The sequence below is a fragment of the Alexandromys fortis genome, unplaced genomic scaffold (genome assembly GCF_014885135.2).
Source record: "Alexandromys fortis isolate MF-2015 unplaced genomic scaffold, M_Fortis_MF-2015_v1.1 scaffold_62, whole genome shotgun sequence".
Taxonomy (NCBI): domain Eukaryota; kingdom Metazoa; phylum Chordata; class Mammalia; order Rodentia; family Cricetidae; genus Alexandromys; species Alexandromys fortis.
In genome coordinates, this window is record NW_026067942.1 from 6,517,072 (window position 1) to 6,531,354 (window position 14,283).

Sequence of the window (14,283 nt, forward strand, 5' to 3'; positions counted from 1 at the left end):
AAGAAAAATTAATTATGTCTTCTAAGAGGGACATGACAACAGTCAGAAAACAGTCCTAAAATAACGTTGGAAGCCACTGAAAACACTTAGCTTACTCAGATGAATTTCAACTTTACCTTAGTGTTTTCCTAATTACAAAAGTTTTGTGTTTGGATGGAACAATAATTTGTGAATATCCAGTTAAAAGTTAAACAAGTAGTAGTAGCGAATCCCTCCCCAAATCAGGACAACTAGAAATCGAATTAAGTTATAATTAACTCAGAAGACCACATACTTCGACAAAACAAGCACACACATTTCCCTCACTGCTAAGCAAGCTCCTTCAAACAGCAGCAAGGCTCTGGCCTCAGTTCTTCAGAGGTCAACAGGGAAACTGAATGGTTCTCGGGAAGTTCTCTACCTTATCTTCTTTTATTCATATTTGTATGACGGTATGTCTGTGTACCACTTATGTGCTGTGTCCTCACAGGCCAGAGGAGGGCACTGGATCCCCTGAAACTTCACAACCATGTGAGTGCTGGGGTCAGAATCCAGGCCCTCTGGAAAAAGTCAGTGCTCTCAACTGTTGTACCCTCTCTCCAGCCCCTCTCTACCTCAGGAGTTCAATCTCAAAATCAGTTTCTGTTCCTTGCTGTTTACTGATTATTCTAGGAGAAACACAAATCTGTATAATGATAATGACTAGATCCTTTTTCTTGGTAAAAACTTATGGCTCCGGGCTGGAGATGACTCCTGGAGTAAAAGCATACTGCTCCTGGAGGACCCCATTTCAGCTCCAGGAGGATCTACCGCCTCTGGCTTCTGCAGACACCTGTACTCACATGCACATAATGAAAAATAATATTCTGAGAAAATTTATGTTTGAGTACTACTAGTAATTCTTCATTTAAAATATTTTAATTTGGATTCCAAACACAAAAGGGATGAGAGCTAGCATTCTTACATTATTTCATTTAATCCTTCCAATCCTGGGAGACAGTGTTATTCCCACTTTAAAGATAAGGAAAATAACTCAGATCAAAAACTAACTTTTCACCTTGAACTAACCCCCTTGGACCCGACTTTCTCAACCATACTACTTCAAGTTTGTGTAAAATGAATTTACGCCAAAAACACTGACATTTGACCAGAGTCCCCCAGTCAGATGAAGCACCATCCTGATAATCCGGCCTAAAACTATCCTTTCTAAGCCTCAATATTCTCCTAAATAAAGTTACTAGTATCAACCAAAGAAAGATATTTGTGGAAAGACACGGAGCCCTAGACTGTCAATAACAGCCTAACAGCACTGCCATGGTAGGTCTGAAAAGGCAGAAGACGAGGGTTAATGATACACCATTTTGGGCTGTTCCAGCTGTCATGGATAACACTGGTTTGTGTTGTTTTTCTGAAGATAATCATTTGAAATACTAAGCTCTTATACACATGTAAGGAATCAGCTGTTTTACCAGGCCAGAAATTTAAACCAAAACAGACTAAACACACTGAATGTGCTTTAAAAGCAAATTTCCTAATGGTTCATGATCATCAAGTTACAGGTGAAAAAAATTACATCCTACATGAATGTAAGTTCCAAGGCCAGAAAAATGATTCCCATTTAGTGTTCCTAATTTTACTTTCTAGCACCTAGCTCTCAGGGGAACTCACTGTTTATTTTGAACATTTTCAACATTAAAAAAAAAATCATGCAACCTACTCACCTACGTGATTCTGCAAAAATAAACTGAAAAGGTTGGGTTGTTTTGTTAATCCTTACTCCCAGTCTGCTTTTAAGAAAACAACTTGGCACCTGTCCAGCCCAGATTCCGGTGGACAAAGTGTAGAGTAAGCAGGTTGATATAAATACTTGAAACATCTCGGATGCCCACGGATATCTGAATCACTCCACTGTATGACTGTGTTTCAGAGCAGGAAGAACTCTCTTTCATACTAAAGGGTTTTCTGGTGTTGTTTTTGTTAAACCCACAAATGGGGGGAAAATACTACTGACAGAAAAAAAACCATACAACACTGTGGTATCAAGGGCACCGACAAAGAACCAAGTAAAACAACTCAACTTCGCAAAGCATTTTAACAACTTGAGCGAAAGTAGGTTTTTTTCTGTTTGAGGGTTTTATTTCCAAGTGAAGATTTATCTCCTCAACTGGATCTGCATGAGTTTATCATTGAGCAATAGAACCCATGCAAATATCTGAAATCAACCTAGAGTTTCAATTTTCTCTTTTTTCCACTACTGACCAAATTCTGTACATAAAAACAACTATGGAACCCACAGCTTTCTGGAGCAAACACCATCTAACTTAGAATATGATTCCTGATTCTATAAACTTGTGTCGGCTTTAAAAATAAAGCCTATTAAAACTGCATCTCTTGAGACTAGCCAGATGTTTAAAATTCAATTATTAGGTAAGAACAGTAAGTACAACATTAAGAACAAGAATAACTCACTTGAGCAGATTAAATATAAAAGAAAAATGTGAGTATCAAGATTTCAAACTAAAAATAACATGAAAAAATTAATGAAAAACAATCAAAGTATAAAATAGGTTTTAATGAAGTATAAAAACTTAAACCTCTGAGTAGTAATTCAATAGCCTAATAGGTAGTACTGGATTATGACAGTTGCTGCACTCTGCTGACCGTGCCATGCCAATTTTAGCAATTCCAATGTGTTAACAATAAATGAAATACACACTGAACATACATAAACTCTCCCACAAGTCCGTCTGAGCCTAGCTGTGGTATGTCCTTGATTCAGAAGCACCCCAAGAGGAAGACGGAGGGTCTGAAGGGGGTTCCAAAGCTGTTGTTAGTCAACTGTTGATTTGATCTGGGATTTTCCTTATCCTTGCCAAACTATGTCAGGATTCACAGATCCAAAGACAAATCAGAACCAGATTGGCCTTGAAAGGGTTCCAGGATCTCTATCAAACAAACTGAAAAATCTGCTGATCATTTATCTATTTAGGCATGAGCCTTTAATTTCTTGGCCTTGTAAATCATTCTCTAGATTTCTATCAGGTTTGCAAGAATGTCTTAAGTATCTAGGAATATAATTATCTTTCCATAATGACATCTAGACATAAAATTATTAAATCGAAAGTCAGTAACTCTCAAAGAATAAGCAAGAACACGAGGCAACAACTTCGTGAAAAGCCTCCAAACCTACTGGGGAAAGCAGGCGAGCCAAAAGAATTGCCAAGCTCTCCTGCGAGGCATTAGGCATGGACACCAATTTCAATTACTGTACAAAACCTTGCAAAGTCCTTGGAAGCACAGCCCCAACAACCAAGTTCCCCTTCCACTGCAAAGAAATACTCGTTCCTTCAGAACGACAATCGAGGTCTTCAGAGGGATGACACTTGAGCCTACCGACACAGTATGGAAGATACGTCACTTGGTCGCGGGTTTAGGCTTCTTTATAGTTACGTCTAAAGGCCAGCTAACTCGGGGGCAGTTGTTCGGACCCTGGATCTGGCGACCGAGGGACAAGTACAGAAAGTGACGAACTAGCTCAGCGTGGAGGAGAGCCAGGTCTGAGGCTCGGCAAAGTGGGGGTAAGGAGGTCGGAGAACCAGACAAGGAAAGGGAGCGCTGGTACCTGGGGGACCCTGGGGTCGCCACATCAGGGCAGGTGGGCAACCCCGGAGAGGGGCACCAGGGGCGGCCCGCCGCGCGCTTTACCTTTGAGCTGGGGCAGGGGGTGCAGCTCCGCCTGGCTGCCCTGGCTGCGGAACTGCGACGAGCCCTGCGAGCGCTTCTGCCTCTGCGCCTTGCGCACCGATTTCCGGGTGAAGCCGTCCACTTTCTCCGAGGCCGAGATGGCGGCGCAGGCAACTGGCGCGGGCGGCGACGGCGACGACATCTCCGCGACCCCGGCGGCGCCCGGCACCTCCCGCCGCGGCTGGCCCGGGAAATGGGCGAGGGACGGGCGCGCAGAGCCTGCGCCCCTGCGCCCCGGGCTCCGGCCGCGCCGCCCTCGCGCTCCGCGAGCTGCTCCCCGTCCGACAGCGCCTCACGGCCGCATCCCCGCGCCGCGCGGCCGCCTCCCGGGGCTGGCGGAGGGTAGGGCTGGGGCGCGCGGGCCGCTCAAGTTGCTGACGCCCGGCGCCGAGGGCGGGCGGGCGGGCTGGCAGAGGGAGCCCGAAGTTTGGACGGCTGGGGCGAGCGAGCGCGCCTCGCGTCCCCTGAGTGCACCGAGCCCCGGAGGCTCCTCAGCGGCCGCTGCCCGCGCCGTCCGCCCGGCCGGGAGCCTCCTCCCGGGGCGCTTCCATCGCGGGTCCGCGCGAGCCGCCGCCGAGCGCTCGCCTCTCCTGTCAACGCCGACCCCTCATCGCCCGGGGCGGCCACCGGCGCCCCGACCCCAGCGGCGTCGCCCTCGCTCTCCCCCGCGCGCCCACCGACCGCCCACGGAGCACGCCGGGCGAGCGACTGCTACAACTTGAGAGGGCGGCTGGTCCGGGCGACCGGGGCGCGGGCGGGGAGGGGGGCCCGGGGCGCGTGCGTGCGCGCTCGCGCGGCCCGGGGGAGGGCTCGCGGGGGGTGGAGGGAGGAGTTTGACTGACAACTTCCGCGGGGTCCCACTGAGCCTCCCGAGGCTCCGGAGGGGGCCGGGGCGGGAAAGCATGCCAGTTCCCTCAGCCAATCGCAGGGCTCAGCGACAGGACAGGGGCCGGGGGGCGGGGCCTCCGTGACGGCGACCGAGAGTCCGAAGGGGGTGGGAGGGCAGGACTGCGTGACAGACGCGGGTGCTAGCCAATCGCAAGTGAAGGCAGGGAGCGGGGTGCCTTGTGCGTCACAACTGTAATGAAAGCTCTCGGGGTTTGGGGGTAGAGGGGAAGTGGGGGTGCCACGGTCGGGCCTCGCGCGCGCCCGCGCTCGGCTCCACACCCGAGTCGCCCTCCAGGCAGCGGGTGAGAGGGAGCCGAAGAGCGCCCGCCCGCCCCTGGGCGCCCAAGAACGCCAAGTGTTGCGTCAGTGGCACGGGGGCGGGGCAAGGGGCGTGTCAGAGCAGTGTGATTGACAGGCGAAGGAGCCCCCGGGCGGAGAGGAATGAGCTCGTCCAATCGGAACGCGGGGCTGGGCTCCTGGGCGGGCCTTCGTCCTACCCGGTCCTCCCCGGTCCTCTAGTGCGTAAGCCGTGGTTGGGGAGTCGGTTTGTAGCTCCCGGGGTTTCGGCGCCGCGGTTCGCTGAGCGCTGCTCTCGCGTGGGGTTTGGGCAAGGTCGACTCTAGCACTTCAAAGAATTCTGCAAGTCCACGCCCTCTGAAAAGAACTTTTCCGTTCCGAACTTAGCCCAGTTTAACCCCTTCAGCTGAGGACCTCTGTCATCTGCAGTCAAGTTCAGATTCGCTGATGTGGGGGGTCTTGGGATTTCGGCCTTGGAGGTTTTAAATTTTCGACTGCGTTTTAAATTTAAAGCCAAGAATTGTTCATGTTTCTTTTGTACAGTGCTTTTCATATGATGCTTCGACAGTAAGTGACCTCCAACCTCCTCAGTCTCCCCTGCAAGTGCCACACCCTTTCCTTTTGACCTAATAAAAACTGACCTAAGACGTGAGGAGGTCGAGAGTTGTGTACAAGTTGAGTTCTAGCCCTACACTCAAAACATTTTCCTGAACAAATTATATAACCAGCCAACAATAGGAGTGGATAAAGAAAATGTGGCCAATATACAAATTTTTTCACCACAAGGAACGAAGTTATATCATTTGTAGGAAAAAGATCGAACTGGAGATAAGGCAGTCTCAGAAAGATAAATATATCCTGTTTCCCTTATTTGTGATTCCTAGATTGTACATAGATACATTAAATCATGTATACATTTGCAACTTGAAAGTAGACATGAAGTTGTCTGCGGGAATAAAAGGGGTTAATAAATTAATAAAAATGGGAGGGGAATATGTTTGATGCACAAGAAATACTTGTATGAAGTTTCTAATAAGAAATTAAGTATTAAACAACCAGGTTATATACAATTTTCCCAATCAAGGAGGCTCATCAGCAACTAAAAGACCTTTTCATCCAGTCTTGTACCAGGTTAAGCTGACTCTTCTTTAAGGTTCAAAATGTCTTCAACAATTTGCAAAATGAATCACCCATCATAATTCAGGGTTTCAAGATGACCGCCAGAGGATCTTTCAAGAGGAGATATGTGTGTGCATGTGTATGTGTGTATTTATACACATAGAGAGAGCGAAATTATAATTAGATCATTTCTCCCCTCCCTCCAAACCCTCACCTGTACCACCCTCCTTGCTCGCTTTCAAATTCATAGCCTTTTTCTTGAATTGTTGCTACACACACACACACACACACACACACACACACACATTCCTAAATATACAAGCACAACCTGCTTAGTCCATTCGGCCCTGGATCACCACTTAGTGTGGTCTTCCCTGAAGACTGTTTCTCCAGCTCGTAGCCTCCCTTAGCTATCTGTGCCTCTTGGTTCTAATGGACCAGTACCCACACAGCAGAGTCCAAATTCAGCTTCCCACAAAGTGACCTTGCTTTGACACTTAGTGCTACCCCACCTTCTAGAAATGATCCGCCTCGTCTCCACTTGTTGAAACGTGTCTTCTCTTCAAAGCCCAGCAAGAGAGCTACCTTCTGTGAAGCTTTTCACAATAATCTGCCCCCCGCCCCCCGGGAAAGGGGATGCCTCTCTTCTTAGAGTTCCAATTGCGTGTCTTATCCATATTCACCACAGGACCTGCCGTCCCAAACTCCTCTGAAGAGTTGGAAGCACCCAGAAAGCGGGAACTGGGTTACTTTATTGCTCCTAGCCATTCCTGAAATAGATAGCAGTATAGAGCAGCAGTGTCTCCAGCTCCCAGTAGTCTGATTCCCTGCATCAGAATCCTCGAGGTGATTATGTGAAATGCAGGCTCCTGAACCTCTCATCTGATGATATCAATATGGAGAAAAGGTTAGAAATCTATTTTTAATAAGCTCTCTATTGTTGCGCACACAGAAGTCTGAAATCACAATTCTCTAGTCACCTAAATATTATTTTTAAAAAGTATAGAGTTCTGAATTAGAGGTAGAATACTTGTTAGCGTACACAAGGCCCTAGGTTCAGTACCTAGCACCACCCCCAAGTGAGAGTAAATGTCTACAAAGCAAAGTAGTGATATTTATAACAAAGACAGTGTATATAAGAATACACACACACATACACACATACACACACACGAAAAAAGGTGTTGCAGAATATTTGTTTACACTGTGAAAATATGGTTTTGCCAAGGTGCCTTCTGATTGGTTTAATAAAGAGCTAAATGGGCCAATAGCTAGGCAGGAAGAGGTGAGGTGGGACTTGCAGGGACAGAGAGGACTCTGGGAAGAAGAAAGGCAGGGTTGCCAGCCAAACACAGAGGAAGTAGATTGGGCAGTAGGGAGGTGCGGTGATTAACCATGTGCCAGAACGTAGATTTGAAAACATGGGTTAGTTAAGTTATAAGAACTAGCTAGGGACGAGCCTAAGGGAAGGCCAAACTTTCATAATAATAAGTCTCCGTGTCATTATTTGTGAGCTGGGGGGTCTTGACCAGAAAGTTCGTCTACAGTAAAGACTAATAGACTCCTAGCAATTCAGTTAGAATGAGCACAACTATTTGGGTGTTGTCTGAAGCAGAACCTGGGGAAGAAGTTTTTGAAGTTTGAAAGAAAAGGTTAAGTCAAAACCTGAAAGAAAGAAAAAAAAACGAGGGTTCAAAGTTCATATTAGCATTGGGGGAGGATAAAATGTAGTATGACCCTGTCTCAGAACAAAGACCCAATTTAGTATTTTTTAAATTTTTATTTATTTTTATTTTATGTGCATTGGTGTTTTGCCTGCATGCATGTTTGTATAGGGAAGTCAGATCTTGAAGTTACAGGCAGTTATGAGCTGCCATGTGGTGCTGGGAATTGAACCCCAATCCTCTACAAGAGCAGCATGTGCCCTTAATCACTGAGCCATCTGTCCAGCCCCCCAACTTAGTCCAGTTATTGCTGACCTGTGTGCACAGATGTGGGGATGTCTACTGCAGCGTGGGAACCCTAGCAGTGAACTGGCCCAGCTTTAAATGACATTAATGGATTAATTAATATCTTATCGCCTTCTGAGTCTTATCTCCCACATTCATACACGGGTAGGAAGGAAAGGGGCATGGCCTGGGAAGGGTTGGCACGGGTTTTAAATATGACACCTGAGGGCAACACTTGATAAAATGAACCTTATACAGGAAGCTCTTCTACACACAGATATCTGTCAGAAATCGATTTTCCACCCTCTGTCTTGAATTAAGTATTTGGGCCCTAGACAGAAATGTGGTCACTATGAACCATCTCTATGGTAGCAAACACCTGTAAACCTAGTCCCTGGGAGGCAAAGGAAGAATGACCGGCTGGAAGTTCCAGGTTACGTCGGTCCATAGTTAGTTCCTAGCCATCCAGGATTACAGAGTGTGACCCTGTCTCAAACAAAACAAAACTGTCTTATCAAAGATTTGCTATGTGCAAGAAGAGCTTTCGGCTATTAAGTTGCTGTGTAAGCTGTTAAAAGGTATAGAAATTTGATCTTGCAAAAATCACCTAAGATGGCTTCGAACTTGTAATCCTCCTACTTCTGTCTCCCAGAGCGATAGAATTAAAGACAAATGCCATTACCCCCAGCCACTTTTCTAGGTTTCAAGGACTAAAATTCCACGTGGTTCGTCTGGGTGCCAGTGTGTGTTGAGATGGTTGGAATCCCTGTGGCTCAGACAGAGGAGCTAGCAGGGCAAGATGAGAAGTCACACTTTTCTCTTTTGAACTATAAACTTTTCGTGAAGCTCATCATTTCACCTCAGTCTGCTATGAGCTACCGTGTTGGTCAACCAGGACTTTCCACAAGGCCAACGACAATCGAAATGGTTAGGCTGGAGATCTGTTTGGGGCAAGGAGTACCAGGACCAGCAGGTGGATTAAAGGGCAGGAAAGGTGAACATATGCCTGAGGATCCTGCCGTGTTATGATCACCTGACTGTCTCTTCATAGCTAGGAAGCCTGTGCTCCATCAGTATGGGCTGAGAGCATCAGCGTCAGCTAGCACTTGCTCTACCCCATCTTGGACCTATGTAGATGAGGAATCAGACAGAATTGTAAAGTTCATGTCATGAACCACTGTCCTTGTGAGTGCAACTAAAATGCCTGAGCTTGGCAAACTCCCCATGCTACAACAATAAACTACTACATGCATTTAATAAGAGTCCTTGTGTCGGGCAAAATGCCAGTCACTAGAAATGAAGAGATAAATAAAGAGTGGCCTTTACGACAGCCCAGTGAGAAGGGACAGACTTAAACAAATAACGAAAAAAGCCCGTCGGGCCGGTGCATACTGTCGTCTCAGCACTTGGTAAGGAGGGACAGGAGGATCAGAAGTCCAAGGCCAGGCTTGGATATATAACAAGTCTGAGGGCAGCCTGGGCAACTTGAGACTCTGTCTCAAAAAACAAAAACAGAAGGAAAAAAAAGTAAATAAAAAGCAGCAAAACAAAAAGAAGCACAGTCACAACAACAAAACAAATGAAGGAAAACTCACCACAGATGTTCCTCATGGTGTTGTAGGAAAATATATCATTTGGTTTGGGAAGAGTCAGAGGAAATTTAACAGAAACCATGTTTGAAAAAATGAGACTTGAAGAAAACAAACTTTCAAGACGACCATCAAAAAAGAAAATCTTGCTGTTTTAGAAATTAGTCCCTTGACATTTCTTCATCACTCTAAAGATTTGCATAGTTTGCATAACATCCAGGCAAAAATTAAAATTCCAAAGCCATAGGAAAATACCTTATGCCACATCTTGGTTCAGAATTTGACCTGGAGAAAGAAGGGAGAGGTGGGCTTTGTCACATGACTGTCCTCTAGCCATATTATGAAAAGCAGTAATGCAAAAACTTGTATGTCCCCTTGGTGCTGATATGCAGCTCTTATGTAAGTCTGAGGGCGGCCTTTCCTCATTTACCTGAAGAAGCATCTGGTAGTCTGAGGCTGCTGCTGTTCTCAAACACACAGCTGCTGAATGTCAGCCGTCTGTCTTCTCCCCTTGGCTTGCGGTTTAGGCTCAGGCTTACAGGAGAAAAAAATCAGCCAGCAAGCTGAATTTTGTCTTCAGTAGTACTGTCAATGGTTGGACAAAATAATAATGGAAATGTGAGGGGTTTTCAGGAGTTATTGAGTTAGAAATAATCGGTCATCTTCAGAGCCTCTATTTTGGCTTCCATAGCAAAAGCCATCGGTTTTTCAGAACCCTGTGAATGAGAAGAAACAGGCAGATCTCTGTGGGTTCCAGGACAACCTGGACTATGTAGCAAGTTCTAGGCCAAACAGAGCTATATAGTCTCAAGAAACAAAGACAAAAGGAAAAAAAAAACAACAACAACAACAAAGCCTCAGCACCACCACCAACAGAATGTATGAATTCAGGTGCCATCCGGTTCCTAAAAGGGAGGTTGGAAATCTGAAGCCAGCCTGGACTATGCAGCAAGACCTTACTGAAAGGAAAGAGAAGGAAGGAAGGAAGGAAGGAAGGAAGGAAGGAAGGAAGGAAGGAAGGAAGGAAGGAAGGAAGGAAGGAAGGAAGGAAGGAAGAAGGAGGGAGGGAGGAGTCTCTACTGGTCTGTATGTATGAGTATCATCTCCACCACACATATCACACTGCCTGTGTGTCAGACCCCTAATATGAAGAACTTGGCAGAGTAAACGAGGTGGCGATTTCTTACAGCCTCTCTCACTCCTCCACACCCCTTGGTCATTTCTGTCACATTCAGGATCTTTATTTTTCAGACAGGGTCCCACCCCACAGGCTTGCCCTTTCTGAAACTTACTCTCAGCAATCCTACTGCTTCAACCTCCTGAGTTCTAGAGTTACAGGGATGAGGCCCCTGCATCCGTGTCTTTTTTATTATAGCATCCTGATGTCGTCTGTCTTTCTCATCGAAAACTCAGGGTTGAGACTGAAGACTCCATTTGTGCTGAGCAGAAGCTTTGACCAAAGATGGCAACAGGATGGACTGGTGTTTGCTCCCATAGACCTTTGCTCTTGCCTAGAAAGGTGGTCGGAGTTTTCCCTCATTCAGACTCATCCATTAATCACATACAACATGCTTTGCCCTGTCGGCTGTTTGGAGAACATCCATAGATGAGACAAAACTCATCAGTGGAGGTGAAAATTCACATCAATTAAAGCCCAGCGGGAAACTCAGTGTGCCGATAGGTGACCCGATAGGGCAGACTTCGCTAGGGACTGTTCAGATTCCGGCACTGAAGTCCTACCTCCCAGGACTCTCTCAGTCCAGGATAGTGGGCCTTTATATGAACGAAACAGATTTATTAAAGGCCTCCAGTGTGCTGGACGATGTTAGCACACGCCTTAAATTCTAACACTCGGGAGGCAGAGGCAGGTGGATCTCTGTGAGTTTGAGGCCAACCTGGTCTTATAGAGCGAGTTCCAGGGCAGGCTCCAAAGCTACACAGAGGAATCCTGTCTCACAGGGAAACCCTGTCTTGAGAAAACCATAGGAAAGCATTGTGGTCTTTGCCCTAGGGAGCATTCGTTCTAGAGGAGGCTGGATCTAGAAGAGACAGAGTCTCCTTTGGGACATTATTTGATGAGCATCACACCATAGAGGCAGGTGCTCATGATCCTGGAAGTAACCCCAATTAAACTGACCGGTTTACCATGTTAAACGTTCATGAAATCATTTCTTTGGTCTTACATTACCCTCTCAAACCCCGGGGAAAAGCCACAAGCAGGGAGAGATAAAACCCCAAAGCTCACTGTCATGGCTTTCTATTGTCCGGATAGGAGCAGATATGGAGGAGGTGTGTAGATTCCGCAGGTCCCAGCCGAGGAGGGAGGGGAGGCTCTGGATGAAGGCATGGGATCACAAGGAGCTAGAAGTTAGCAGAGCAAAGGAAGGAGATTGTTCTGGGCATGGGGAGCAAGGTGCAGGAGGTGAAAGCCCTGAGAAGAGGTGATTCAGGAGCCTGGGGGGGGGGACAAGGTCCAGAAGGTGAGAGCCCTGAGAAGAGGTGGTTCAGGAGCCTGGGGGGCGTGCACTGTTCTGAGCGCTGCAGATGGCAGGAGGGGGAGCCTGTGAGGGGGGGGGGACAAGGTCCAGAAGGTGAGAGCCCTGAGAAGAGGTGGTTCAGGAGCCTGGGGGGCGTGCACTGTTCTGAGCGCTGCAGATGGCAGGAGGGGGAGCCTGTGAGGGGATCTAGATGTGTATTCCGGAGGCAAAGTAGAGGCTGAACTGATTACAGAGGGCAGAGTGGGACCAGGAGACCAGAAGAAAAGGAGGAGGAGCCTGGATCTGCTTCCGAGATGGGAGACAGAGCTCAGATTCAGACATAAGGGTATACATATACAGTACATCAAACACAAAATACAGGAGATGACTTGATGGCTTGTTGCACGTGCATAGGGGCTGGGGACAAAGAGGGAAGGATGACCCCCTCCCAGGTGTCCAGATTGAGTGGATGGGGTTAGGGTGGCGCTTTAGATCTGTGAGACATGTAGTGAGTAGCTGGACAGTGAAGTCTGGCCGGAAAGAGATATAGGCCGGAGACAGGCTTGGGAGGGTACACAGAATAAATGGAGCACAAAGGGTACCGGCTTACTGCGCTGGGCAGAGTTGGAGTGTGTGGAATGAGAAGGGATGGCAGTGAGGATGCCACTGGCGTGGTCAGGTTTGCAGCAGATGCTAGGAGACAATCTGATGACAAAGTCGATCTTGGACCTGACCTGAGATCAGGCAGGAGGAGCTGATGGAAGATGCCGGGTCGGAAGCCGTGTTCTCAGAACAGCAGATTGGGGGAGCAGACGCCAAAGGAGCTGGTTAGAGGCGACTGCAAGTGTCCATGAAGCAGGGGCTGGGCTGCGTGGTGCTAAGCAGTGTGTCTAAGAGCACCCAGGGGTTTTCCATGCTCTCACCCCTAGCTCCCCCAAGGCAGCTAAAATCCGAAGGTGGAGGAGGCAACCTGAGCTTTGGAAAGATAAATAGATCTCCTAACGCAATCCTTTCCCCAATCCCTAGGCAATGAGTGATTTAAGCTAAATGTGGCTTTGGGAATAGATGTTGGAAGCTGCAACAAAGAAATGCTAGGGAGTTTTGATTACAGATGGGGTTTGAGGGCCAGGGTTGTAGATCAGCAGTAGACCTTGGTCCCTTGCCGAGTGTGTGCAAGGCCTGGATCCAATAGCACCACAGCCACCTGAAAAGAGAAGCAAATCAACAGTACTTGAACTTGAACTTGAACAGTAAGTTCAAGGCCAGCTTGGGAAGAGCTCAAGCAACAGAAGACTGGGGATGTAGCTCAGTTGTAGAGCGCTAGGCCAGCATGTGTGTACGTGTGGGATAACGGGTTTAGTGTGTGTACACACACACTCATGCACACAAACATACACACACACACACACACACACAGTCTGTAGGGTTGGGAACTGTCAAGTCAGAAGAATTACAAATGATGTCAAGGTTTTGTAATCAAGAGAACTGGACCCTTTACGGAAAGGACAGAATCTGAGCCAGGTCTATTTTGGCAGGGGGTGAAGGGGATGTCAGAGGAAGGAAGAAAAGGAAGCAAAGAAGAGTCCAAGGTTAGCAGTATTGAGTTACTAAAGTTTTTTAAGGTCACTGGAGCTGGCGGGCTGGATCCTTACTTTTAAAGAGGGGTGATGACATGTATATTAATTGGGGAAAGAAGATGACTGGACCGGGCTGACAGCCTGAAGTAGTCCAGAGCAAAGGAGAAAATTATACAAACACAAGCCTTCTTTCTCTTCTAGGAAATAAAAGTATCACGACAGAAGCAAAGCTCATGGCCTGTCATGTGCCTCGGGGTTCTCTGGGACTGACGGTGCAGCAGGGCTGTGTGGAGGGGACCCTAAAGCCCATGACAACCCCGATACTCCTGCTCCAGTGAGCTGGAAGTCAGGAATAAGACGGCTTACACTACTCACAGGTTGAGAGCCACTGTGGGCGTGCTCTATGTGCTCAAGTGTGTCCACTACACAAGTGTGTGTCCACGACACAACACACACACTGTCATCTGCCTTGTATTTATTCCTAACCACCTTCAACTTGGAACTCTGAAAGTCTGGTCAATGCCTTTCCAGAGCAAGTGTGAACTGCCCCTCGAGCGAGCGCTGTCTCCCAGTTCAGGCAAGGCCTAAGTAAAATGTAAACATCTTCCCAGAGTCTTGATTTAGCTACGTCCTGGCCCCAGGCCTTTGTCTTTACTCTCACACA

At 47.4% G+C, this 14,283-nt stretch overlaps 1 protein-coding gene across 1 annotated transcript in view; it reads right to left on the reverse strand.

Annotated features, from left to right (window-relative positions):
- Positions 1-4,119, reverse strand: part of Ppp2r5a (protein phosphatase 2 regulatory subunit B'alpha) — a 43,274-nt gene extending 39,155 nt beyond the window's left edge. The window contains 1 exon segment of the mRNA XM_050148150.1: positions 3,685-4,119. Coding sequence (XP_050004107.1) covers positions 3,685-3,865 — 181 coding nt within the window. The 5' untranslated portion in view covers positions 3,866-4,119.
- Positions 4,120-14,283: the final 10,164 nt, after the last annotated feature.